Raw genomic sequence first — 24,676 nt, forward strand, 5'->3', positions numbered from 1 at the left:
TAATAGCTAATAAGTCATTCACCAGAGCCATTTCAGCAGTTATGAAGTTGCCCCTATATGTGGACCAAAGAAGGCTCCATTCAAATGGGCTGACATGGATGGGGTAGTGAATACGTGGCAAATTCACAAAGTCTCCTATTTGAGAATGCTCTCTGGATTTGCCACATCATCCCTCTCTCCACAGCCAAAGACAATGGGAGGTGGGTCGTCTAAAAGAAAAGCCTAGGTGAACCGTCTGGCCGTCTCAGAAACCTGGCAAATGTCATTGACAGTTCACTCAAAGGACCATCATTTTGTTCCTGGTCCCTTGAATCTCAGTCCACCATCTAGAAAGTAGAAACCCAACTAGAAACGTTCCCCAGATTCCAATCCTAAGGTACGTATTTGGTGCTTCAGAAGCTGGAAAAGGCTCCTATATCGCGGTCACCAACTCTTCTTATCTCTCTCGTTTCTATCCACACTCGGACATCGCAGAGACCGACCACTCGGTCACTCCTCGCTCCTCTCCTTCCAGTCGTCTCCAGCTTCTGCTCTCGCTCAGTTGCTTCTCCTTTTCGAAGACTTCGGACTTGTAACCGTCAAAGGGAGTGAAGGAAGGAGTTTTGGAAGTTCGATACAGACTTAAGACTCGGGAGCTTTCTGTAAGCATCAAGAGTGAGGGTGACGATGTTTCTCCTTCAACCTTCTGCTCCTCGCCCCTGGTATGCGTAACCCATAACCTCTCTTTGAACAAAACGCAAATGGGTTGTTTATTTTCTGCAGAATTTGACTAGTTTTGCAGAGTTTCTACAACTCTGCTCCCATAATGAAGATTTAATCATCTAAAGAGTTTGTGAGAATCCTGTTAGAGCCCTATTAGAAATCTAAACTTGTAAAACAAAGGGATTATTGTAGTGGGGGATCTCAATTTGTCTGGCATTTGGGAAATGTAATTGGGAGAATAGCAACTGCCAAAGCTTGAGTTTTTTCTTCTATGAAAATTCTTCCCTTCTCAGCGGTGTAAATAAATGGGGTATTTTTCTCAGTTCAGAACTTCAGATGGTCGTAAAGTAATGCACTTAGTTTATTAGAACATTTTGTGCATTGAGTTGGACAATACAAATACCAATGATGTACTGGAGGATTATGGGTTTTGAAAATGATCTCTTCGCTTGTCCCAGGAAACACCAAAGCTTCTTTAGCAGTCTTTTAATTAGCTAACAACTTAAGGTAGACTAGGCATTCTATAATCCTTAGTTCTGCGGATGACTGATATTTCCTCAACTCCCTAAGTTGAATTTAAATAATAAAACTAAAAATGACTTTGTACAGTTTCATATTGCCTGAGCGAAATGGCTTTTTGATGTGGGAAGTTGGGAAAAACTTGAATTTTCAAATTTGTCTCGTTTCCTTCTTTGATCAATAACATAAGGGGTTTGTTGATCAAAGAGCTAAAGGGGACAATGCTGGAACTGGAAGGAAGGCTCCATGCAAAAGGGGACCCCAGTGCAACTCAGCTGTCTCTAGCAACTCCTGGCAAGGTTATCTGCAAACGAGTTAGCATTCTAGGAATCCATTAGAATGAGATGCTCACTCTGTATCCAATTCTCTTGTCTACCTGCCATGGTTGTTGAGCATTCAAGCTCCAGGAGCCTCACAGATACATCTCTCATCAAACCAACTATCATCTCAGAGTCTGCCTCCACCAGTCCACCTCTATATGCTTGAATCCCACCAAATACATCAAACATAGATGATGAAGAGGTGCTAAGACCTTTTGTCTAATCATAAGCCATGCATAAATGGACTAACATAATATTTGCCTAGCCTCTGAACTCATCTAATGCCCAAGGGGCTGGGTTTCTGTAATCATTCATGGAGAGAGAGAGACGAGAGAGCGAAAGAGAAGAAGAGGAAGATATGATTGAGAGAAAAAGAAAAACTTCTTCTGGCTGCCGCCAGTTCATTATTTATATTAACTTAATATAAAAAGAATGGAAATTACAAGTATGCCTCTGGCAGCACTCCCTAGAAACAAACTAATAAGAAAGAAAGAAAATAACTAACTGACAACATCTTAAGAGGACAACCCACTAACAACAACTATAAAATAACAATTAAATAATCCTCACAACACTCTCCCTCAAGTTGGGCTGAATATGTCTATCATGCCCAGCTTGTCACATAACTCATTGTGCCGCGAGTATGGAAGCCCTTTTGTGAGGACATCAGCGAGTTGTTCCTTGGAGTTGACATAAGGGATGCAGATTTCCCTTTTTTCCAATTTTTTCTCTTATGAAGTGTTTGTCCACCTCAATGTGCTTGGTCCTCTCATGTAGGACAGAGTTGCTGGCGATGTTTATGGCTGCCTTGTTGTCACAGTAAAGAGACATAGGATTATGAACAACAACTCCAAGCTCCCCTAAAAGATTCTTTAGCCAAAAGACTTCAGCCACCCCATGTGCAATAGCTCTATATTCAGCTTCAACACTTGACCTTGTTACCACACTTTGTTTCTTGCTTTTCCAGGTCACTAGGTTTCCTCCCACAAATGTGCAATACCCACTCGTGGACTTTCTGTCATCCACAACACTTGCCCAATTAGCATCTGTAAAGATTTCCACCTTTAGGTGATTATGTTTACTGAATAGTAAACCTGTTCCGGGATACTTTTTCAAGTATCTAAAAACTCTCTCTGTTGCCTCCATGTGTGGTTTCTTAGGAGAGTGCATAAATTGGCTTAGAACCCCAACTGAATAGGCAATGTCTGGATGGGTCATGGACAAATAAATCAGCTTTACCACTAACCTTTAGAACTGTTTCACATCTTTCAGAGGTTCACCATCACAGTCACCAAACTTGTGGTCAACATCCATGGGAGTATCTGCTGGCCTTGCACCTAATTTGCCTGTGTCTTGTAATAGATCAAGGGTGTATTTCCTTTGAGAAATGAAGATACCCTTTTCCGAGCGGGTGACTTCAATTCCAAGGAAATACTTCAGGGGACTTAAATCTTTCACTTCAAATTTTGATGCAAGGAATTGTTTCAATTTTTGTATTTCTGAACTCCAACTTCCTGTAATGATGATATTATCCACATACACTATCAATACAACAACCTGTTCCTGACATCTCTTCACAAAGAGTGTATGATCAAACTGACATTGTTTGAAGCCCATCTGCTGAATTGCCATGTGAAACTTACTGAACCAAGCTCTAGGAGATTGTTTTAAACCATAAAGAGACTTTCTCAGCTTGCACACCTTATTTTCACTTCCCTTGGCACAGAATCCAGGGGGTTGAACCATGTATACTTCCTCCTCTAAGTCACCATTCAAAAAAAGCATTCTTTATGTCCAGTTGATGCAATTCCCAGTCAAAATTAACAACTAATGACAGGAGAACCCTAATTGAGTTTATCTTAGCTACTGGAGCAAAAGTCTCATCATAGTCAACCTCGTACACTTGAGTGTACCCTTTGGGTACTAATCTTGCTTTGTACCTTTCAACTGTTCCGTCTACCTTGTGTTTAAGTATAAACACCCACTTACACCCCACAGGGTCTTTCCCTTTTGGAAGATCCACCAATTCCCAAGTTTGATTTTTATGAAGAGCATTAATCTCCTCCTTCATGGCATCTGTCCATTCGGGGAATTTTAAGGCTTCTGCAACATTTCTGGGAATAGGGATGCAATCAACTGCAGATAGAAAGGCTCGGTATGAGGGGGGAAATGTGATCATAGGAGACAAACTGGGTAATGGGGTGTTTGGTAGTGCATGACCTGACTCCCTTTCTTTGAGCAATAGGAATGTCAAGGTCATCCACAGTAGGAGTAGGGGTATCAATAGGTGCAACATGGATTAGACTTACCTCCTGGGAGTCTAACAGTGTCGGTTGCTCAATGTTTGGCTGCTCCACATCTCTATCACATTGCTGATCTCTATGACGTGTACGTTGGAAGACACGAAAGGGAGCAAGGTCCGGAATAGAAGGAAGAGAGACTTGGCAGACCTGAACTTGCTTCTCCTCTTCCACACTACTACTCTCCCCCTGAGGAGAAGCAGGGAAGAATGGCTCAAACTCAAAGAGGGACACATCCATAGACACAAAAAACTTATGACTAACGGGATCAAAGCACCGATACCCTTTTTGAGAGGAGGGATGCCCCTGAAAAATACAAGGAATGGACCGAGGGTCTAACTTACCTCGAGACGGAGACAAATCATGGACAAAGGCACGACAACCAAAAACTCTCATGGGAATGGAAAATAAAGGGGACTGAGAGAACAACAACTGATGATGAGCATGTAGTTCAGCACTTTGGAGGGCATGCGATTGATGACATAAGCAGCTAAAAGTATAGCATCCATCCAAAACCTTTTTGGAACATTCATGTGTAACATTATCCCGCGAGCTACCTCAAGGAGGTGTCTGTTTTTCCTTTCTACAATACCATTTTGTTGTGGTGTTCTGGTGCATGAACTCCTATGAATAGATCCGTGGGAGGCAAAGAACTCATTGAGCTCACATGGAAGTATTCTTTTGCATTGTCGGATTGGAAGATTAGTATTTCAACATGGAACTACGAAAATACCATCCTCTGGAAGTCTTTCACAATCTTTGGAAATTCGTCTCTACTATGCATAGGAAATACCCATGTATAGCGAGAGTAGTCATCGATCAATGTGATAAAGTACTTATATCCGCCCACAGAGATTACAATATTAGGCCCCCATACATCAGAATACACAACATGAAAATGAACACTTGATCTTTTATTATTTGAGTGAAAAGTTGTTCTACATTGTTTGCTCAACTGACATGTTTGACACTGGAACTCTGACACTGAACATGACTTAAATAAAACCGGAAACAAAGACTTTACTATTTCAAAAGAAACATGACCTAACCGACTATGCCACAAAAAAATTTGACTCTTATTTGATTGACTATGTGAATCTGAGGATAACACCGAGAGACCAGCTTTGTTGTCGAGAATGTAGAGACCATCCACTAGGCTTCCTCTACCAATCGTCCTCCTAGAAGTTAGGTCTTGAAAAACACATGATCCAAGAAAAAAGGTTACACTACAGTTTAAAGAGCTTGTGATACTACTAATTGAAAGCAAATTTATAGGAAGTTGAGGGACATGCAATACACAATTCAGGTTAAGGCCATGGGGAAGAGATATTGATCCTTGGCCTGCAATGGAGGAGAATGAGCCATCTGCAAGCCTCACTTTATCCCTTCCTGACAAAAGGCTATAAGTTTGAAACAAGTTCGGCTTACCGGTCATGGTTAGAGGCCCCTGGGTCAATGATCCAAGGGGAACTAGTGGGAGTGACATGGAATGCAGAAGCCGTATTACCTAATGTAGATGCAAATGAAGTAGAAGGAGTACCAGTGACTGAGCTATCCATCTGTCGCAAATCCCTACCATAAGACTCCAAATGGTCTCTGAAGGAATTCATTATATCTTCCTTGGGGTCAGAATTATTAAGGTGGTCCCGGGTAGTACCGGCAACCTGAGTATCTTGGGTTGCCACATGTGCTGCATTATGTGTTGTGTTCATCTTCTTCTGACCTTGCCCTTTACCCTGTTCTTGGTTCTTCACTGCCCACTTGGGTTTCCCGTGAATGTCCCAACATGTGTCACGTGTATGTCGTGAGCGCCAATAGTGGGTACAAAACTTGTCTTTATCATCAGCCTTCTCGGTGTCACTTTTCTTCCCCATGTTGTTATTACTCATCGCAGCCAAAGCAACTTGTTGCTCCCCCTCAGCTGTAACCATCACACTCCGCCTACTTTCTTCCGATTGAACAAGGGAGTATACCTCATGAACCGACGGCAACTTTTTGCTTCCTAGGATCTGAACTCTCAAAGGTTCATAGGCAGGGTTCAATCCCAACAAGAAGGCAAACACACGTTGCTGAGAAACCAGTTTCCTGTAGGCCTTAGCATCGTCATCATGTTTCCACTCTACAGCCTAATAATGATCCAATTCTTTCCATATGGAAGTAAGGGCTGAATAATAGGAAGACAAACTACGATTTCCTTGTTTACAGGTTGAGGATTCAGCTTGCAACTGGTAAATCTTGGCATAATGCCTTTGCTCAGAATAGGTAGTTTTGGTCTGTTCCCAGATCTCATTAGCGGTGTCTACCCACATAAAGTTCTTCTTCACATCAGGTTCCATGGTTGCAAGGAGTCAAGACATCACCATACTGTTTTCTTGATCCCACCTATCATGTTTAGCTGTCTCACTCTTGGGTTCTTTCACCCTTCCATTCATGTAACCAGCTTTTCCCCTTGCCGTTACATAAAGTTTTACACTTTTAGCCCACTCCAGGTAGTTTAGACCATTTAAAGGGGTAATGGGCATGGGAAACATCATGATTTCACCTCCCATACCAGCTGTGCTGCGAGTTGGTGTAACCCCCGATGAAGTTGAGTCATAGTTTGCCATAGAGTACTGCTGAAATCAGTCCAAATCCCACACAACTACACAACAGCCACAAACAGAATACCAACCCTCAAGAAATTTACTTCTGGGATGTGGAAAAGAAAACAAAAAACTGTTGAAATCAACTTTGTGATGGTTCAGTCATTAAACTAGCCCGGTAATCAGTCCAACACCAACCAAGGCAGACGTTAGAATAGTATAATATCAGTCCAACTACAGCCCATACAGTCTAACAATCCAGCATCCAAATGAATGTATAGAACCAAGGAATAAGGCCTTCACACCATTGGCCAAAAACAAAAAAACAAGAACACATACCCTGTCCAGCACCTGTACGAAGGTGCCAACCAGAAATTGACTTCACAGCATCGAACAGAGAAGAAAGGGAGTCTCTATCTGCATCGCCCTTCTTCGACTAGGGTTTCCTTGATATTACGACCAAGGAAGAACCCAAAGGAGGAGCCATAAGTAGTCTGCTAGGGTTTCTCTGTCTTCCATGTCCAAGAAATCAAAGAAGGAAAAGAGGACGAAGCAGGTTCAAATTAGGAGAGACCGCAATTCTTTTATAGCCCAGAACCTTGCTCTGATACCATGTAATCATTCATGGAGAGAGAGAGAGACGAGAGAGAGAGAGAAAGAGAAGAAGAGGAAGATATGATTGAGAGAAAAAGAAAAACTTCTTTTGGCTGCCGCCAATTCATTATTTATATTAACTTAATATAAAAAGAATGGAAATTACAAGTATGCCCCTGGCGGCACTCCCTAGAAACAAACTAATAAGAAAGAAAGAAAATAACTAACTGACAGCATCTTAAGAGGACAACCCATTAACAGCAACTATAAAATAACAATTAAATAATCCTCACAACAGCTTCCTCAAGCAACTGCCAGAGTTTTCACTTAGTTGGCCTATCAGTTTGAGGAATATATTTTTGCATTGTATCCACTGTTCTATTGAATGGGGAGTGACAACCTGCAGGCTGCCACCCTCTAACCATTCAGTTTAAGGTGAAGCACTTAAAACTCATTTGTTGTCAAGGTTTACTCCTTTGATCAGTTTCAGTAACAGTTTCAAATGAGCAAATCACAAATATCACCTGGCTTTTTAGTTTACTACATAATTTGGTTTTGTTGATGGCCAAAGTTCATCTAATATTGTCTCTTAAAAAAAGTCTCTATGTAGGGAAAATCATAAAACTTGATCAGTTAAACTTTTTTTTCCCTTTTTGAGCAGAAGCATGGATTGAAATTCTTATTATTGTTGTCATTACATGACAATTTGAGTTTGAGGTGATTACTGAAGAGCAAGTTTACCTGATAATCTGATAACTGTTTCTTCCTATCCTGCTTCAGTAATTTGAAATCCACATTTCTGGGTGAGATGAGTGCAACCCAAGTTGTACGAGTTCCTGTCACTAAGGTTGGTCTTCTGAGGAAGGTTGTGGAATGCAAAGAATCAAGAATAGGGAAGAAGGCAATTGAGGTACCATCCAATGTGACTATCACACTGGAAGGCCAGGATTTGAAAGTAAAGGGTCCTTTGGGTGAGCTTTCAAGGACTTATCCACGTGAGGTCAAGATTGTGAGAGAGGAATCTGGGACTCTGAAGGTCAATAAGGCACTGGACACGAGGAGAGCTAACCAGATGCATGGGCTTTTCAGGTGAATTCTTGACTGTCTATTTCCTCAATACCCACAATTTAACTTCTAAATTATAATTTATATTTTCTTATCTTACCCTTGTTTTTATACTTATTTTTCCTCTTACCCTTCTATAATCCAGTCACTTATTCTTATTTAGAGAAATATATAATGTTGCCTGCAAAGTGCACGGTGGCCCTCTGAGACCTAAATAACTTTCTGAAAACCCTTTATCCATAGTTCATTTACTTTTATTTTCGTATTTGTTGGCAGGGAGGATATAGTCATACTAGTAATTAATAGTTAAGCACATCATTTATCAAAAAAATTAATAGTTAAGCACATTGCTTTGGTAGTTTATGGATCACCATGGATTATTGCTCGTATGCATTGAGAATTGGGGGAATGGATGAGATAGCTATCCCTCCATACTCCATAGGCGTGCATATTTCTAAAGATTTCACCAACTTTTCCTTGGTAAAGTTTTAAATATTTGGATTTGGAAATTTCCATAAATTAAGAAGAGACTTTGTGCCTGGCTATATGGTTAATTCTTTGGTTCTCATAATATGCTCAGCACATATGCCACATATCTAGTTCTCATAACAGAGACTTCCAAGGCATTTTTTTGAATCAACCAAGTACTTTTACTAAATACCAATGAATGGTGGCTACTGTAGCTGAACAACTTTTTCTTGATAAAATAATTGAAAGTTAAAGTTTAACTGTTGCTATATATTAGGAGAGTTTGAGCTTTAGTTCTCAAAACCTGTATGCACAGAGATGCAGATTTACAGAGTAAGAGAACATGTCGAGATTTACACTTCAATTTTTTGGTGTTCCTTGAATTTGTGCAGGACTCTTACAGACAACATGGTGGTTGGAGTTTCTAAAGGATTTGAGAAGAGGCTTCAATTGGTTGGGGTTGGGTATCGTGCAACAGTAGAAGGCAATGACTTGGTATTAAATCTTGGGTTCTCTCACCCAGTTAGGATGGCAATCCCTGATGGTTTGAAAGTGAAGGTGGAAGACAATACCAGAATTTCTGTTAGTGGATATGACAAGTGTTCCATTGGTGAATTTGCTGCTTCAATTAGAAAGTGGAGACCACCAGAACCATATAAAGGGAAGGGTGTCAAATATGCTGATGAGATTGTAAGAAGAAAGGAGGGGAAAGCTGGGAAAAAGAAGTAAAATGGCTACCCTTCTTTCTTTCATGTCATTTTTTTTTCATTTTGGGCTCTTTTTGCTTGTGCTTGTGTTTTTTTTTGCTTGTCTAGTTGTTTAGTATCCTTTGTTTTGAGCCAACTGTACTTACATCGCAGTTGAAGAAAAAAAAACTAAATTTATGAACAGATTATTCTTTCTTTTCCTTATTTTTCTTCTGTCAAGGTTGTTTGGATTAGGGATGGCAATTTCTACCCTTCCCGGTGGGTACCCATCCGATGGGGCTGTTTTTTTTTTTTTGCTTGAAAGATGGATTTTGGGATTTGACAACCTGTACAGGTACGAATAGGGTATAGTATTAGGCTAAACCCGGACTTGCATTATTGCTGGAAGGCATATGAACTTTATGTATTAGGTGTTGAATTTAATAATATTTTGAATTTTATGAGGACAACTGGTAGTTTGTGTTTTTTACATGTCTTAAAAAATAATTGGAAATTTTGGTATTTGTTTATGTTATTTCACTTATTTATTGTTTATATATATATATTATATTTTGATCAATAACAAAATGCTTTGTTAATAAGATTTGTGAAACTTTAAATACAAGAAAGGGGAGGTAACTATCTTTAACTCCCCCACAATAAAAGAACAAAGAAAGAAGTTAAAAATTAGTCCAAAACAGAGATTCCTTAAGCGCCCCTTGCTTGGCTAAACCCATCAGCCATTGAGGTAGCACTTCTCTGCACCCAGCTGTATTTCACCTCAATGTTGGGGAGGGGGGGTTGGATTTGGAAAATCAAATCCCCCATATTGTCTAAGGCCCCATTCGCTTTTCGATATGTTATTTATCCGGGTAAATGCAGTTTTTTCTAGGAAACATTTATCCGGGTAAGTACATTTACCCATGTTCTTTTTTTTTCTCATGTAAATAAAGCAATGACCATTTTAACCATAAAAATCCATTATTAAAAAGGGCATTTTTGTCCTATTGAAGTATTGGCAACTTTTCCCCTAGGTGGGAAAGTTATTTACCTACCTAGGAGATGGGTATCACTTACCCAGGTAAGTGGTATCCAGGAAAATAAACTTTCCCTAGTCCCCACATAAATCTGAAAAAAGAACATGGGATTCTTGGTCAATGGGAACCAAAATCCCATTGCCTAACTTTCCCCCCTCTCAAAATCCAAAAAAAGAACACCCCCTAAGGGTTTTCAGGACAGTATGGGTTGGAAGGTTTAGGGAGGCTGATCGGGTCTAGAATTTACAAAATCTTCCCCAAACTTGCCTCTTGGATATGTAGTGCATATGAGCAGATAATTCTTTTCCCTATTTTTTCCCCGGAGTTTGAAGATTTTCAACCTTACCCACAGGTTAAAAAGAAAAGGGAATTACTCAATGTTGGTCTAGCCATCTGAGATTCTGAGGTCTTGGAAGGAGCAAACCGTCCTATGGCATTTTTTTACACATAAGTGGCCATCCTCAGATTTGAGCCCACGTTCTCACGCTTGCCAGCCCACGATTTTACCATTACACCAAATTATCTAGCGGCCCATGTTGCACCACTCTACAAATGTGCGACTCTGAAACTCAGACCTCTTGTAGTATTCGGTTTTGGTTCCGGTTCATCAAATAGTTACAAGTTTGAGATATGTCAAAAACAAGAAAAGATTGGTGGAATATATAAAAAGGTAAACTGATTTTTTTAAATAATTATCGGAGGCATTTAGTTCATTATCACAATGCTTTCAATTCTAATGAGTTCAATTTTTTATTTTATTTTTTGGGATGGTAATTTCAATGAAAATCAGCAAAACTTCATACATACATACTAGTAATTAAGCACATGCGCTGTACGTGAGAATTTTTTTCATATTAATTACTTGAATTTTAGATATTTCATAGTTAAAGTAGAAATTGAAAATTAACAAAAATAACAATATGATTAAAAATAAATTTAAATATTTATTATTCAATTATGACATCATGCATTTTTTTTGAAAAGTTTGATCATTAACCCACCATCTAGATAAGAAAATAGCATTGTTTTTGGGTTAGTTTTAAATTAGGAAAAATTATAATCAGAGTCGGTTGTACATTTAAAATTAGGTTACAAGTTGGTCCATAATCCAACAAAACTCTTAACAACCGAATCTACATTTCAGGTTATAAAAACCTCGCCATGTCATCGGAGGGTTATGTGGCTATTGCCAACATGGGACTCTTAATCCATATTGGACACAACAAAAAGCTTATATTGAAATTACTCTTTCATGTTGGGTGATTGGAAAATTAAAAAAAAAATGTTTTTAATCTCTCTCTCTCTCTCTCTCTCTCTTTCTCTCTCAGTCAATTTTATCTGTTCAACGACTATGTGATTTGAAAATAAATAAAAATGGTTTTTGGTTTTTGTATTTACATTATCTATATCAATTTCGCTCATTCTCTCTCTACCTATCATTCTCCCTCAATCCCTCTCATTCTCTTTTTTGGTCAATCTCTCATTCTCCCTTAATTTCTATCATTCTCTCTCAATTTTTCTCCTTCTCCCTCTTTCATTTTTTTTTTAAATTTTCTTACACACTTATATGATATTAATCAAGTTGTATAAAAGAACATGAGACCAACTTGGTATGATTAAAAAAGTATTACATCAATTTGATAAAATTTCGCAAGAAACTCTTAGCTATGAAATTTACACCAAATGGAGAACGATAGAGATTGAGGGAGAAGGAGATATTGATTGAGAGGGAGAGGGAGAGTGAGGGAGAAGAATGAGAAAGATTGAGGGAGAATAATAGAGGGGTTTCGATTTAGCTATAAACCGAAGCTGGGAGAGTGGGAGAGACAGAGGGAGCGGGAGATCAAGATATGACGATGAGAATGAGAGAGAAGGGAGGGAGAACGAGAGACAAAGGGAATGGGAGAGAAACTGAAAGCCTATTTTCAATATAGTTTTTTTGTTGTGTCCAACATGGAATAAGAGTCCCATGTTGGCAATAGCCACATAAGCCTCTAATGACATGGCAGGGGTTTTTATAATTATGTAGAGTCGGTTGTTAGAGTTTTGTTGGTTTTTGGACCAACCTACAACCTAATTTTAAATGTACAACCGACTTTGATTATAATTTTTCCTTTAAATTATATATTTCATTTATATTATATAAAATATTTTTTATTTGTCACACTTAATTTTTGTTTGTCTATGGTATCGTTTGACTCAAACCACTAAACCACCATCTAAAAATAAAAATTGTTTGATTTCTAGGTTGACATGAAATTTTGTATTATATTTCCATCATTGATAAAATTATTTCTTATGTATAAAACTTATTTTTGTTCAATATAATGAATGTACAATATTAGAGATGTACCCAATGTTTTATTTTTTTATAAATGTATAACATTAGATATGTGCCAAAAATTTCTCTATCTTTTTTTTTTTATTTTTGTGATTCTTTGTATTTTCTATTATTAAAAATTTATTATTTGACTATGACATCATTTAATTTCTAGGTAGATTTTGAATTTAGCATTCCATTTTCATCATTAATAAAAAATAATTGTTACATTTCATAGTTATTTATTTTAGTTTTTTATTATTTAATTATGACATTATTTATTAATCCATTTCACCCCAAATGGTCTAATTGCTTGCCCACCACCGGAAGGGAAGAAAATAGTTTTGTTTTCAAATTAATTTTCAAAATATTTATTTTTATACTATTAAAATTAATATTATGGATTTATTATTGTAATTTAATGATGAGAAAAATATATCTTAAATATAGGATTTAATGAGAGAGAATAGGAAAATATTTTTATTTCCAATTGGTTTTAAATTTTACATTCCATTTTCATCATTAATGAAAACATTTCTTATTTATCATACTTATTATTGTTTAATATGTATGCTAAAAATGTTCTCATTTTTTTAATTTCTATTTTTAAATTTTATCTATCTTTTAATTTTATTATTTAATCATGGAAACATGGATTAACCCATTTGATCCAAAATGATTTAATTTCTTACCACCACTTAGATGAAAACACTATTTTTGTTAGGTAGATTTTAAAAGTATAAGCTTTTATTTTATTGGAATTATTAATTTATTAAGTATGGATTTAATTAATAGAATTTAATGATGAGAAGAAATAAAAATGACTTAAATATATGATTCAATGAACATGAATGCAAGTTAATAACTTAAATATTGGATTTAATGAGAGAGAATTGAATGCATTAAATATCTTTAAATTACCTCTTTTCAACTCGTTTAATGTCAAGAACCGATTACCCTATTTGCCCTCATTTTTTATCATTAAATTTAAATATAGAGGGGTAAATATTGTCCTTAGAAAATTCCAGAAATATTCTAGGGATCATTCGTACTTTTTAAAATAGTATAGATTTTAATAATATATCGTATAATGTCAATATTTGAAAATGGTAGTTATCAAATGTTTTAATCCTTAAATCTAATCGCTGGTTGAGACATTTAAAGAAGTACAAGTACAGTAAAAGGACTTTTAAAACGTAAATATCTTTTCAACATTTTGCAAATAGTGGTTGTCCAAATATTTTGAAATTTAAACTAGAAAATCAAACATTAACTAGATCATAGGCCCAGAATTAGGTCCGGCCTGGCTTGGGCCAAACTAGAGCCCTTAGCATAGGTGTTATGCCCAGCTCTGGCCTAGAACAAGACCATCAAGTTTGACCCAAAAGGAACTAATTTTTATTGGGAATTAGGGGTGCAAGTTGGGTGGGTTGGGCCGGGTTTATGGTCAGCTCAGGCCCGACCCTAAAATTTGGGCTTAAGGCCTGAGCCCGAGGTCAAGTCCGATTTTCTCAACTCGAGACCAGCCCACCCTGTAATGTCATGCACTCGGGTTGGGCTCGGGCCTGGGCCGACCTCGGGTTGGTCAATGAATCTACTCTAAAATTACATATATAAATATATTTATGCAAATATATATACATATATTTATGTATGCAAAATATCTATATAAATGTTATATATACAAATGTGTATGTATATATGTAAATATGCATGTGGCATTTACATATATACACATATATATGTATAAATGTATATAATTGGGCCTGGCTCGGGCTGGGTTCGGGCTACCTAAGGCCTACTAGGCCCGAGCCTGGCCCAAAAAATAAAAAAAGCTTGACTTCTTGGGCCTGAGACCAGCCTAAGGACCGAAAATCCAAGCCCAACCCGTATAAAATTCCAGGTTGGGTCGATTTGGGCTCGGGCTGGGCCTGCCCAAGTTGCACCCCTATTGGGAATGTACTCTTAGATTCTATATTTTTTATTAAAATATCTTTATTTTTGGATTTTTCTTCTCTTTATTGTAAGGATGAAAGTTTTTAAAATTAGACTGAACAGGGAACTGTTTTGGGTCTGGTTCCCAGGTCGAAAGGTCCAACCATCTAGTATGAATGGGCGGCCTGCTCTGACAGAAAAAATAAAAAATAAATAAATAAATAACAAAGAATGGCCAAAAACCATTGTCCAAGTTTTGGGGTTAAATGGAATTGGTGAGGTGATTGGTTCCCGATTTTTCCTGTCTGACCATCCGGTCCGGTCCGATTTTGAAAACCATAGTAAGGACAAAAATATAATTTAAACTACTATTTTTAAATTCAATCTATTCTTTATCATCAAATCTTATATTTAAGGATTATTAAATACATGAGATTTTTGGACTCTTCTTGACTAAAACACCCTTACTTTTGAATTTGGTCCCTCTAACACCCTTACTTTTGAATTTGATCCCTCTAGTTGTGAGAAAAGAATTGCAACTTGAACATATTAAATCCTACATTTGAGATGTTTTTGTTTATCATCAATGATATCATGATTATATATTAAAAGTTAAAAATACGAAAATAGAAAAAAAAAAGATGTATTTTACAAAAAAAAAATGACTCATCTCAAATATAATACATTTATCATATTAAACAAAGATTAGTGTGATAAAATGCTTCAGCGCTAACTATAGATTGCCAAATCCGTTAAGCTTTTTTTACAATCATCAAAAGGTTTTAGCGACCTAAATCTGTGTAGCAACATTTGGTGCACCTCCATTTCTTTAACCCGCCCAGATCCACAGAATTATGCATTCATCAGGTCTTCGATTATTACTGGATCAGCATCATCAGTGGTCTTACCAAAAAAAAGCATCATCAATGGTGGTCCATCAAACTCGATGTCAAGGAACCGTTCAACCTAAAAGCTTAAGTGGTTGAGTGAGGTTTTTTCAAACACGCCCCCTCGTGTGAAAGCCTATTGGACTTGAAGTTTAATTAATTATATTGGGGTGGTGAAGATCAAACACTAGACCACTTGAACAAAAAGACCTGTTTGATGACTAATGTAACTTTTGATCTAAAGTTCAAAGTTTTTAGGTTGGCAAATCAGGATTCATGATGACTAATGTAACTTTCCCTCAATTTTCTTTTCTCACTTATTCTCCATCAAACCAAAGACAGCCTTAAGGTATCAACTGTATTTCTTTCTCTTGTAAACTATACAAGTCCGGATGGATTATCTTTCAAGTAACCCATCTCTTTCATCTGTGGCAGAAGAGTTTCCAGTAGCATAGCATAGATTTCCTTAACTTGCGGATGTGATCTATCCCCCACGAAGAATACACGACTTTTGTTCCTCACTTCAATTTGACTAAACCCAGGTACTTTCTTCACATTCCTTTCCTTCATCTTCTTCCTCACAAGTGCAAAATCGTCCCACTTCCCAAGTGCTGCATATGTGTTAGCCAAAAGCACATAACCCCCTGAGCTAGTTGGTTCAAGCTCTATTAGCTTTTCACCTATTTGTCTCACTACTTCAACGTCCCCATGCAGCTTGCCTGCGCCAAGCAATGCGCCCAAAACAGCCTCATCGCGTTTGCTAGGTGGCATTTGATTCACCACCCTCAAAGCTTCAGCAACATACCCTGCTCGACCGAGGAGGTCAACAAGGCAAGAGTAGTGCTCAGCCTTTGGCTCCAATCCATAAACATGGCCGATTGAATCAAAGAGCCGTAACCCTTTCTCAACAAAACCTGCATGACTACAAGCTGATAAGACACCCACGAATGTAATCTCATCTGGCTTGGCCCCAGATCTCAGCATACGTCCAAAGACCTCCAATGCGTGGTTTCCATACCCATGGTTTGAGTAAGCTAATATCATCGCTGTCCATGACACGACATCCTTAGACCCAAGATCCTCAAAAGCCATTCGAGAAGAGTCAACATCCCCACATCTTGAGTACATAGTAACTAAGGCATTTGTCAGAGAAGTTTCATGCTCGAAGCCAAGTGATATAACAAGAGCATGAGCTTGCATGAGTTCCAGCATGCTTGAGCAGGCGGTCAGGACACTTGTAATAGTAGCTTCATTCGGCCTATAACAAGTCCGAAGCATGAGAACCAAGTGCTTCAAGGCCTCTTCTTCAGGCCCATTTTTAGCGTACCCATCAACTATCGCATTCCAAGTCACGATGTTTCTTTCTGGCATCAGATTGAAAAGCTCACTTGCTTTAGTCATGGAGCCATTATCAGCATATGCTGTTATCATCGCATTCCATGCGGCTATGTCTTTTATTGGCATCTGATCAAAGTGATCCCTTGCATCCTTCGTCAACCCATTTCTTGCTAAACCCGACACCATGATTGTCCAGGAAATTGTGTTCTTCTGAGGCATTAATTTGAAAAGCTCAATTGCTTCACTCACTCTCCCGTTATCTAGATAACCTGAAATCATTATATTCCAAGAGTACATGTTCCGCTGTGGCATCTCATTGAACAGTTTCCTTGCTTCATCGAGATGATGATTCTCAACATATGATTTAATCATAGCTGTCCATGCGATTACATTTTTCATCGGCATTTGATCAAATAGAACCCGGGCATCACCAATTAAGCCGTTCCGGGCATAACCCATAACCATTGTTGTCCACGAAACAGTGTTCTTGACAGGCATTTGATTAAAAAGCTGGCGAGCTTCTTCGACACGTCCCATTCTCAGATACCCAGATATCAAACTGGTCCATGAGAATACGTTTCTTTCCGGCATCTCGTCGAAAATTCGTTGGGCATCTTCCAGCCGATTAGCTTTCGCATAACCATCGATCATTGCGGATTCAGCTACAACGCTTCTGGTGGGCATTGCCCGGAAGAGTCTTTCGGCTCTTTGCAGATCTCCATTTTTCAAATAAACGGTAATCATGGAAGTATAGGAAACAGTGTCTCGTTGAGACATTCCATCAAACACCATTCTTGCTTCTTCCACTTTTCGGCAACGGCCTAAATCCGCTATTTTCAAATTGAAACCATAGGCATCCGACCAAGTTGAGTTGGCATCAAAATCTCCATGGTTTGAACTTTGGGTTATTTCCCTCCACCACTTGGGTTTCGCGTCTGGAGAAAACGACGCATCTGAATGGATGAAGCAGACAAGATTTGCAATAAGCTTGGAAAGATGGTAAGAACGACAACCTGATAAAACGGGTTTCGTAACTTTCATTTCTCAAATAAACATGCGAAAATTATTGAAAAAAAAAAGAGAGATCTGAAGACCACATTCAGGCTATCACAGAGAACCTTGGGAAGGCTTCACGACCAATTCACCTTCTTGACTCAACACCCCAGCAGCAGCAGTAGCAGTTGCTGCTTGAACCTTGATTGATTCTCGTGGCCATCATTGTCCGATATTGGGACACTACACTTGGTTGCAGTGTTGTATAGTAGTACACTTGCCTACCCGCGCCATCATAAGTCATCTGCGTATACCCAGAGCCCGCCATTGCTGAAGGCCTTACCATTCCGACATCCAACCCCACCTTCCTCATACACCCCTACCTTAGATTGTGCCGCTACTGTTGGTGCACCCACACTGTAAACTGGTGCTTCCCTGTAAGTATCTGGAACTACTCTTGACATCGCATAATAACTCTTATGGAGCGCCCTGTCGGTGCCTGATACACAGCAGCTAGCGTCGGAATCAGATACACATGTTATTCCATTCCGCTTACTGCTGCCACAAGAGAGGCGAGTAACTACCAGTTTCCATGTGTCTATCTAGACAATACGTTGCCTGAAGGAATACTGTCACCGGAATGGGCGATGGAAGTATCCCTGGCGGGATTGATTCTACAGTACTTTCCTGCAATTTTGATGTAGTCGGAGATCATATCCCTCAGACCCTCACCCAACCCGAAGGGGAAATCGAGAATTCTGTATTTATTCTGCGTGGCGGCCGCTACATGGAGATCGGCTTCAGTCGGTCAATGCCCGTTCGAACACCGTTAGTGGAATTAGTAACGGAATGGAGATGTTCGCAACTTTTTTCTTTGAATATGCCAGTAGTGAATAATGATGGCCATGAGACGGGTTGGGGGGTTGGTTGGATAATCCAAACCTCTCGATCCGAACCCTCAAAATTTGTAAGGGGTTGGTTGGATAATCCAAATCCTCTCGCCTTACGAATAGGGGTGATCATGGGCCGGGGCGCCAGGCTTTGAGGATTATAGCCTAGTCCTGGGCCCGGGGTTCTGGACTTTGAAACATAAGTCGAAGCCCCAGGTCGCAAGCTCGAGCTCAGCTTTGCATTTATGATAAGGATTATAGTCTAGTCTACGCCTGGGTCCGGTTCGGCTCGATTCAAAGTTTTGGGCCTAAAGTATAAACCAAAGCCTAAAGTCTACAAGGCCCAGTAACCTGGGCCCTGATTCCGGGTCTATGTCTTCATATAAAACATTACATATATAACATGTATATAAATTTATTTTAAACATTATATATATAATATAAATTATACATACCATATTATATAAAATAACATGTATATATACATATATATATATATATACACACATATACATTATACATAAAATGGGTGGTATGTTCAAAATATATGCGGGCTAGGTTGGGGTTGAAGTATTAGGTCCATGCCCAACCCTAAAATTTGAGGGCCTCCCAAGCCTAGAATTTCCAGGGCTAACATGCATATAAACTTACTTTATACATTATATATATAATATAAATTATACATACCATATTAATAGTTATATATAAAATATATAATATAATATAAAATAACATGTATATATATGTATATAATATATACACACACATATACATTATACATAAAATGGGTATGTTTAAATATATGCGGGTTGGGTTGGGGTTGAAGTATTAGGTCCATGCCCAACCCTAAAATTTGAGGGCCTCCCAAGCCTGGAATTTCCAGGGCTGGGCTTGTGTAGGTCAGGCCAGGCTGAAATGATCACTCCTGAAGTGTAAAACCCTCATCAACCCTACCTCCTCACACTTAGGGGTGTCAATGGACCGGTTTTGGGTTCGACTCCATCCAAATCAAAATCCATTTGGACGGGCCAATAAGACATATTGAATTTGGACGGACTGGATGGACCAATATGACATATTGGATTGGATCTGAACCATCCATAATGAATTTATATTGGATTGAGCCAATATTTGGTCCATTGATAGAAGATAAGAACATAGGTGTCAATGGACCAGGTTTGAGTTGAAACCAATCTAAATTAACAGGAATTTGAACAGATTGGATAGTCTCTAAACCGATCCAAAATGGTTCAAAATATTCATTGGATTGGATTGGACCAGGTCCATTTGCAATGAACTCACATTGGACCAGGTCCAATTGACACCCCTACTCACACTTGTGGGTAGGGCACGTTATGTCAAAAACCTATATATAATTTCTTATTATTTTAAATTATATATAAATATTAAACAAATAAAATAACATAAATAAACATCAAATTTTTTAATTATTTGATTTAAACATATAGAAAATACATAAATTACCAATTATCCTTCACATAAGATTCAAAATATTATTAAACTGTTTAATAATATATTTAAACTAGAGAAGTCCCCCCATTCTAAGTTTAGGGTCACTATTTTAATCAATTTTATTTGACACCCATTATTTATAGAGTAAATTACATGGTCCCTTGTGCAATGGGGTTTGTGACAAAGACCCCCTTGGCTGTTAAATTAGATGACAAGGAAATGTTAAATTACCAAAATACCCCAATGCACTTCTAATTTTTTTTTTTTTGCCATTCTTTCTTAAAACTCTCCAATGTCAAATTCCACCCGTAGTGCCTCAAAAAACATCCCACCTGACCGGTGAGGCTGAGACAGAATCACCACCATGGAACAATCACTAAAGCAGGGACTGGAGAGGTTTTCTGGGGCAGACCTAGGAACCCACGTGCTTGGTGGTTTTGGGGGCATCTCAGCATTCTATCTTCATCCTCATGGAGTTAAAATCAGCCCCCACAACATTCCACAATACATCCTTGTCGTGTATTGGGAACATCTTCCGATGATAATATCAGAAATAATGAGGCATCATCGGAAGATGTTCCCAATACACGACGGGGATGTGCTGTGGGACGTTGTAGGAAACTATCTTGTGGGGGGCTGATTTCAACTCATCCTCATGACTTTTCCCATAGCAGATCCCACGCATCTTGTTTCCCATCAACGGCATGGAAGGATAATTAGCTGCATCAACTTTTCAAGGGAAGGGGATAATTGGATTGGGACCTTCCCTAGTCCCAGCATCCCTACCCCACATTTTTTTTCCTATAAAAAAGGAACCACTACAAACATCATGGGTACAATTGAATCCTTCTTTTTCAGCCACCCAAAAACATGCTTGTAAATACATAGGGGGATTGGTTCTGTTTACAAAAGTGCTTTTAAGCCTAGCCTGTTTAGCAAGTTCATGAGCTGGCTTAACCACCTACCTGTTTACATACAATAACTTTACGTTATCAAAAAGTAACAACAAATCAAATATATGATCATATAGCGCTTGAAATTCGCAGGTGATGTTTTTATCAATTCCTCTTAACTCCAAAAGTACTTTCTTGGCATCCCATAGCAAAAAACCTTCTTTGTAACCCATACAAAAAAATTTACGCAAACCTCTTATTATTGCCCAGAGCTCAGCTGTTGATGATGAGCTTTGCACCAGTTGCACACATTTGTTGTGTGAACTGTGCATCAGCTGGAATGTATGCGGAGCATAAGTCCACCCGTTCAGGAAATGAGCCATCCTATACAGGACTATGAAGGCAATGAACTGAATGGCACTCAATCGCAAAGGCTGAGCGGTCTCAGACTCTCAGGCCAGGAACAATAGCAGGCATCATCTTTGGAGATTTGGTTGATACTGGAGTACAAAAAGAACTGAGAAGAGAAGAAAGACGAACGGAGGGGAGCGGAGGAAAGATGATGAACAGTACAAAGTATAAAAAAAAATTAAATGATTTCATAAATTAAAGAAAAAAAAGGTAATTTGGGCATTTAGAAAATTCTAAACAGTCCAGATGATAATTTTTTTTCCAAGTTAATTGAGGAAACATAAATGGAGCGGGTCTTTGTCTAACGGCCAAAGTTTAGGGAGTCTTTGTCATAGACCCATAGTATGGGGGTCTGTGTAATTTATCGTTATTTATATTATAAATTAACTTATTTGTTTATTTGATATTTTTAATATATAGATTTGTTATTTAATTTAAGAGATTAGAACAAAATTTATTTGTAAACAATAACCCATTTTATGGGTCTTAAATTTATTTGAAACGAGTTTTTTCTTGTTCTTTTTTATTGGAAGCTACTACCACTAAACTTTTTAATAGAAGAGCTAACAACCATTTGAATCTCATGCTTTTCTTTTTTTTTAAAAAGATTGAGTAAACATATGTCTAAAAAAATACTTCTATTTGAGAGTGGAAATGACCACTTTTTTTAACTCTTTATTGAAAAAATATGATGCCATTGCCCATTTGTCTAAAAGGTATAGACATATCATCCCTTTGCAGCCCTACCCCAAATATTGAAGTATTCTTCATGCTTCTATCAACATCCACCATGAATTAATTGTTCAATTTATATACAGTGTATCATCCATTCTGTTTACCTTACTATCTTTTTATTGGAATTTATGCCAAGAGAGTATTGCCTATGCTTTGACTCTAACACTAGAACTCAAAAACTACTTTTCATTTCAATTTCAACCAACCTCTCATGGTTTCTTACTTGACCCATATTTGTTAGAACTATTATCGTAATAATTTTTACGGGAAAACTGATTGGAAAAAGATTGCTAATAAAGTAACAATTTTGGCAATACTTTTCCTGGTTTGATTGTCAAACATTAGTAAAATTTGAATCATGTACCCTCAAGACCACAATCATTAATGTAACCGTCGGGGCTTTTTTTTCATGTTGGAGGTACACCCATGGTCTAGATAGGGGCAGTTGTCTAGTGCAACACCATACCCATAGCATCCCTCCCCTTAACTTTGGTGGCAATACAGATTCAAGTCTTTATTCTAATAGTAGTGGGTATGGTTTTTTGTTTAGGAATTGAGATGGATCTTTTTCTTTTTGGTGTGGAAAATGCAATCTAGTTTCTGCTCTGTATGCTGAGGTCTTTGCCTTAAAACAAGGCTGTTTATCTAGTGTTAATCTAGGTTTTGAGATTTTAATTGTGGAAAGTGACAATTAGTCTGTTATTAAAGCTTTAGAAGCAAGATCTTTTTGAAAGCTTAGTAATAGTCACAATAACAACAGAACTCGAATAAATTGTCATTAGAACAAAAGAATTTATAGATACAATTAGTTGGTGACAATTGTGACGCTGACGTGTGAAACTAACTAATAGAATTAGACAAGTGGGCAAACAATCCAATGCACATGTGCGTAATATCCTAACACCCCCCTCAAACTGGAGCATTTGATGAAGAGATGCCCAACTTGGGAAGTAGATGATGAAACTTGTCACAGGGCATGACTTTTAGTTAACAGATCAGTAGGTTGATACACAATTGATAAGTGGTGTGTTAGGAGAGCTCCACTTTGTACGTGTTCACGAACAAAGTGACAATTGATGTCGATATGTTTAGTTCGATCATGGAATATGGGATTTGCAGCAATATGTCGAGCTGCCTTACTGTCATAGTGTAGTTGCATAGGTGTATGCAATGTGACTGTGAATTCAGCAAGGATGCGACGTAACCAAAGTAGCTCAGTTGTTGTGGAGGCCATTACCTGATATTCGGCTTAGGTTGATGATCTTGAAATGGTAGGTTGTTTCTTGGTTTTCCAAGATAGGGGAGAAGAGCCATGCAAGCATTGTGATGTATCCAGTAGTTGATCTTTTGGTAATTGCGCAAGTGGCTCAATTTGAATCATTGAAACCTTTAAGCACATGTTCACTTGTGGAGGAAAGAAATATGCCATGTATGGGAGACCCTTTGAGGTAGTGGACAACACGAAGTGCGGCATCAAGATGTTCTTTTTGTGGCTCTTGTAAGTGTTGGATGAGTGTATTGACAGAAAAACAGAGATCTGAGTGAGTAACGATAAGATAAACTAGTTGTCCAACCAAACATCAAAATTGAGATGGATCTTCCAATAATGGGCTGGTCATGTCATGGAATTGTCGTTGGGCCTCCATGGGTGTAGATGATGGTTTACAGTCACTCATGCCAACATCAACTATTATGTCAGTGATATACTTGTGTTGCCCCAAAAATATGCCTGATGGAAGTCTGGTGACTTCGAGGCCCAAGAAGAACTTTGGAGATCTGAGGTCCTTGATCTGAAACTTCTTCATGAATAAACGATTTCAAAGCAAAGATGCAGGATGAATCATTTCTGGCAATGAGAACATTGTCAACATATACAAGAGTTGCAACATATGAGTCTCCCTGACTTAAAGTGAATAGAGAGTAATCTATTGTAGATTGGTGAAAACCCAAGGAAGTGAGAGCTTGGGTAAACTTTTCAAACCACATAGGAGAAGCCCGTTTGAGACCATACAAAGATTTTTGTAATTTACAAACACGACAATCACCTTCTTTGGCAAAGCCTTGTGGGATGGTCATGTATACATCTTCACACAGATCATTGTGTAAGAAAGCATTGTTGACATCAAATTGATGGAATTCCCAATTTTTTATGGCAGCCACAGCAAGGAGACATTGAACGGTGGCTAGTTTGGCCACTAGAGCAAATGTATCATGGTAATTAATGCCTTCTACTTGATTATAACCCTTTGCAACCAATTGTTCCTTAAACCATTCAACTAACCCATCAACTTTGTATTTTATCTTGTACACCCATTTGGAGCCAAGGGCTCGCTTGCCCAAGGGTAGATTAATAATGACCCAAGTGTTATTTCGTTCTAGTGCAGTTATTTCATCTTCCATGGCCTTGTGCCATCTAGGGTCTATTACAGCTTGATTGAATGAAGTTGGTTCGATATCAAGGGCTGAATTTGTAGTGGTAGACTAGGCTAGGGATTGGATTTGGGGTAAATCACAGATGAAATCTGTAA

General features: G+C 38.2%; 2 protein-coding genes across 3 annotated transcripts; one reads left to right on the top strand and one right to left on the bottom strand.

Annotated features, from left to right (window-relative positions):
• Window positions 1-442: 442 nt before the first annotated feature.
• On the top strand, window positions 443-9,440 carry LOC104587247 (large ribosomal subunit protein uL6c-like). The gene is made up of 3 exons (XM_010244780.3): window positions 443-701; window positions 7,798-8,106; window positions 8,943-9,440. The coding sequence occupies exons 1-3, from the start codon at window positions 667-669 to the stop codon at window positions 9,277-9,279; spliced, it is 681 nt and encodes a 226-aa protein (XP_010243082.1). The 5' UTR covers window positions 443-666; the 3' UTR covers window positions 9,280-9,440.
• A 6,171-nt stretch (window positions 9,441-15,611) lies between these two features.
• LOC104587246 (pentatricopeptide repeat-containing protein At4g13650-like) lies at window positions 15,612-18,763 on the bottom strand. 2 transcript variants are annotated; one of them, XM_088895386.1, is made up of 2 exons: window positions 17,872-18,763; window positions 15,612-17,766 (listed from the first exon to the last, which is right to left on the bottom strand). In XM_088895386.1, the coding sequence occupies exon 2, from the start codon at window positions 17,543-17,545 to the stop codon at window positions 15,794-15,796; it is 1,752 nt and encodes a 583-aa protein (XP_088751512.1). In that variant the 5' UTR covers window positions 17,546-17,766; window positions 17,872-18,763; the 3' UTR covers window positions 15,612-15,793. The 2 variants fall into 2 exon arrangements, with proteins under 2 accessions (XP_088751512.1, XP_010243081.1); XM_010244779.2 differs by having other exon boundaries at window positions 15,612-18,586.
• Between the last annotated feature and the right edge of the window lie 5,913 nt (window positions 18,764-24,676).

The sequence above is a fragment of the Nelumbo nucifera genome, chromosome 1 (genome assembly GCF_055504915.1).
Source record: "Nelumbo nucifera cultivar China Antique chromosome 1, China Antique-T2T, whole genome shotgun sequence".
NCBI lineage: Eukaryota > Viridiplantae > Streptophyta > Magnoliopsida > Proteales > Nelumbonaceae > Nelumbo > Nelumbo nucifera.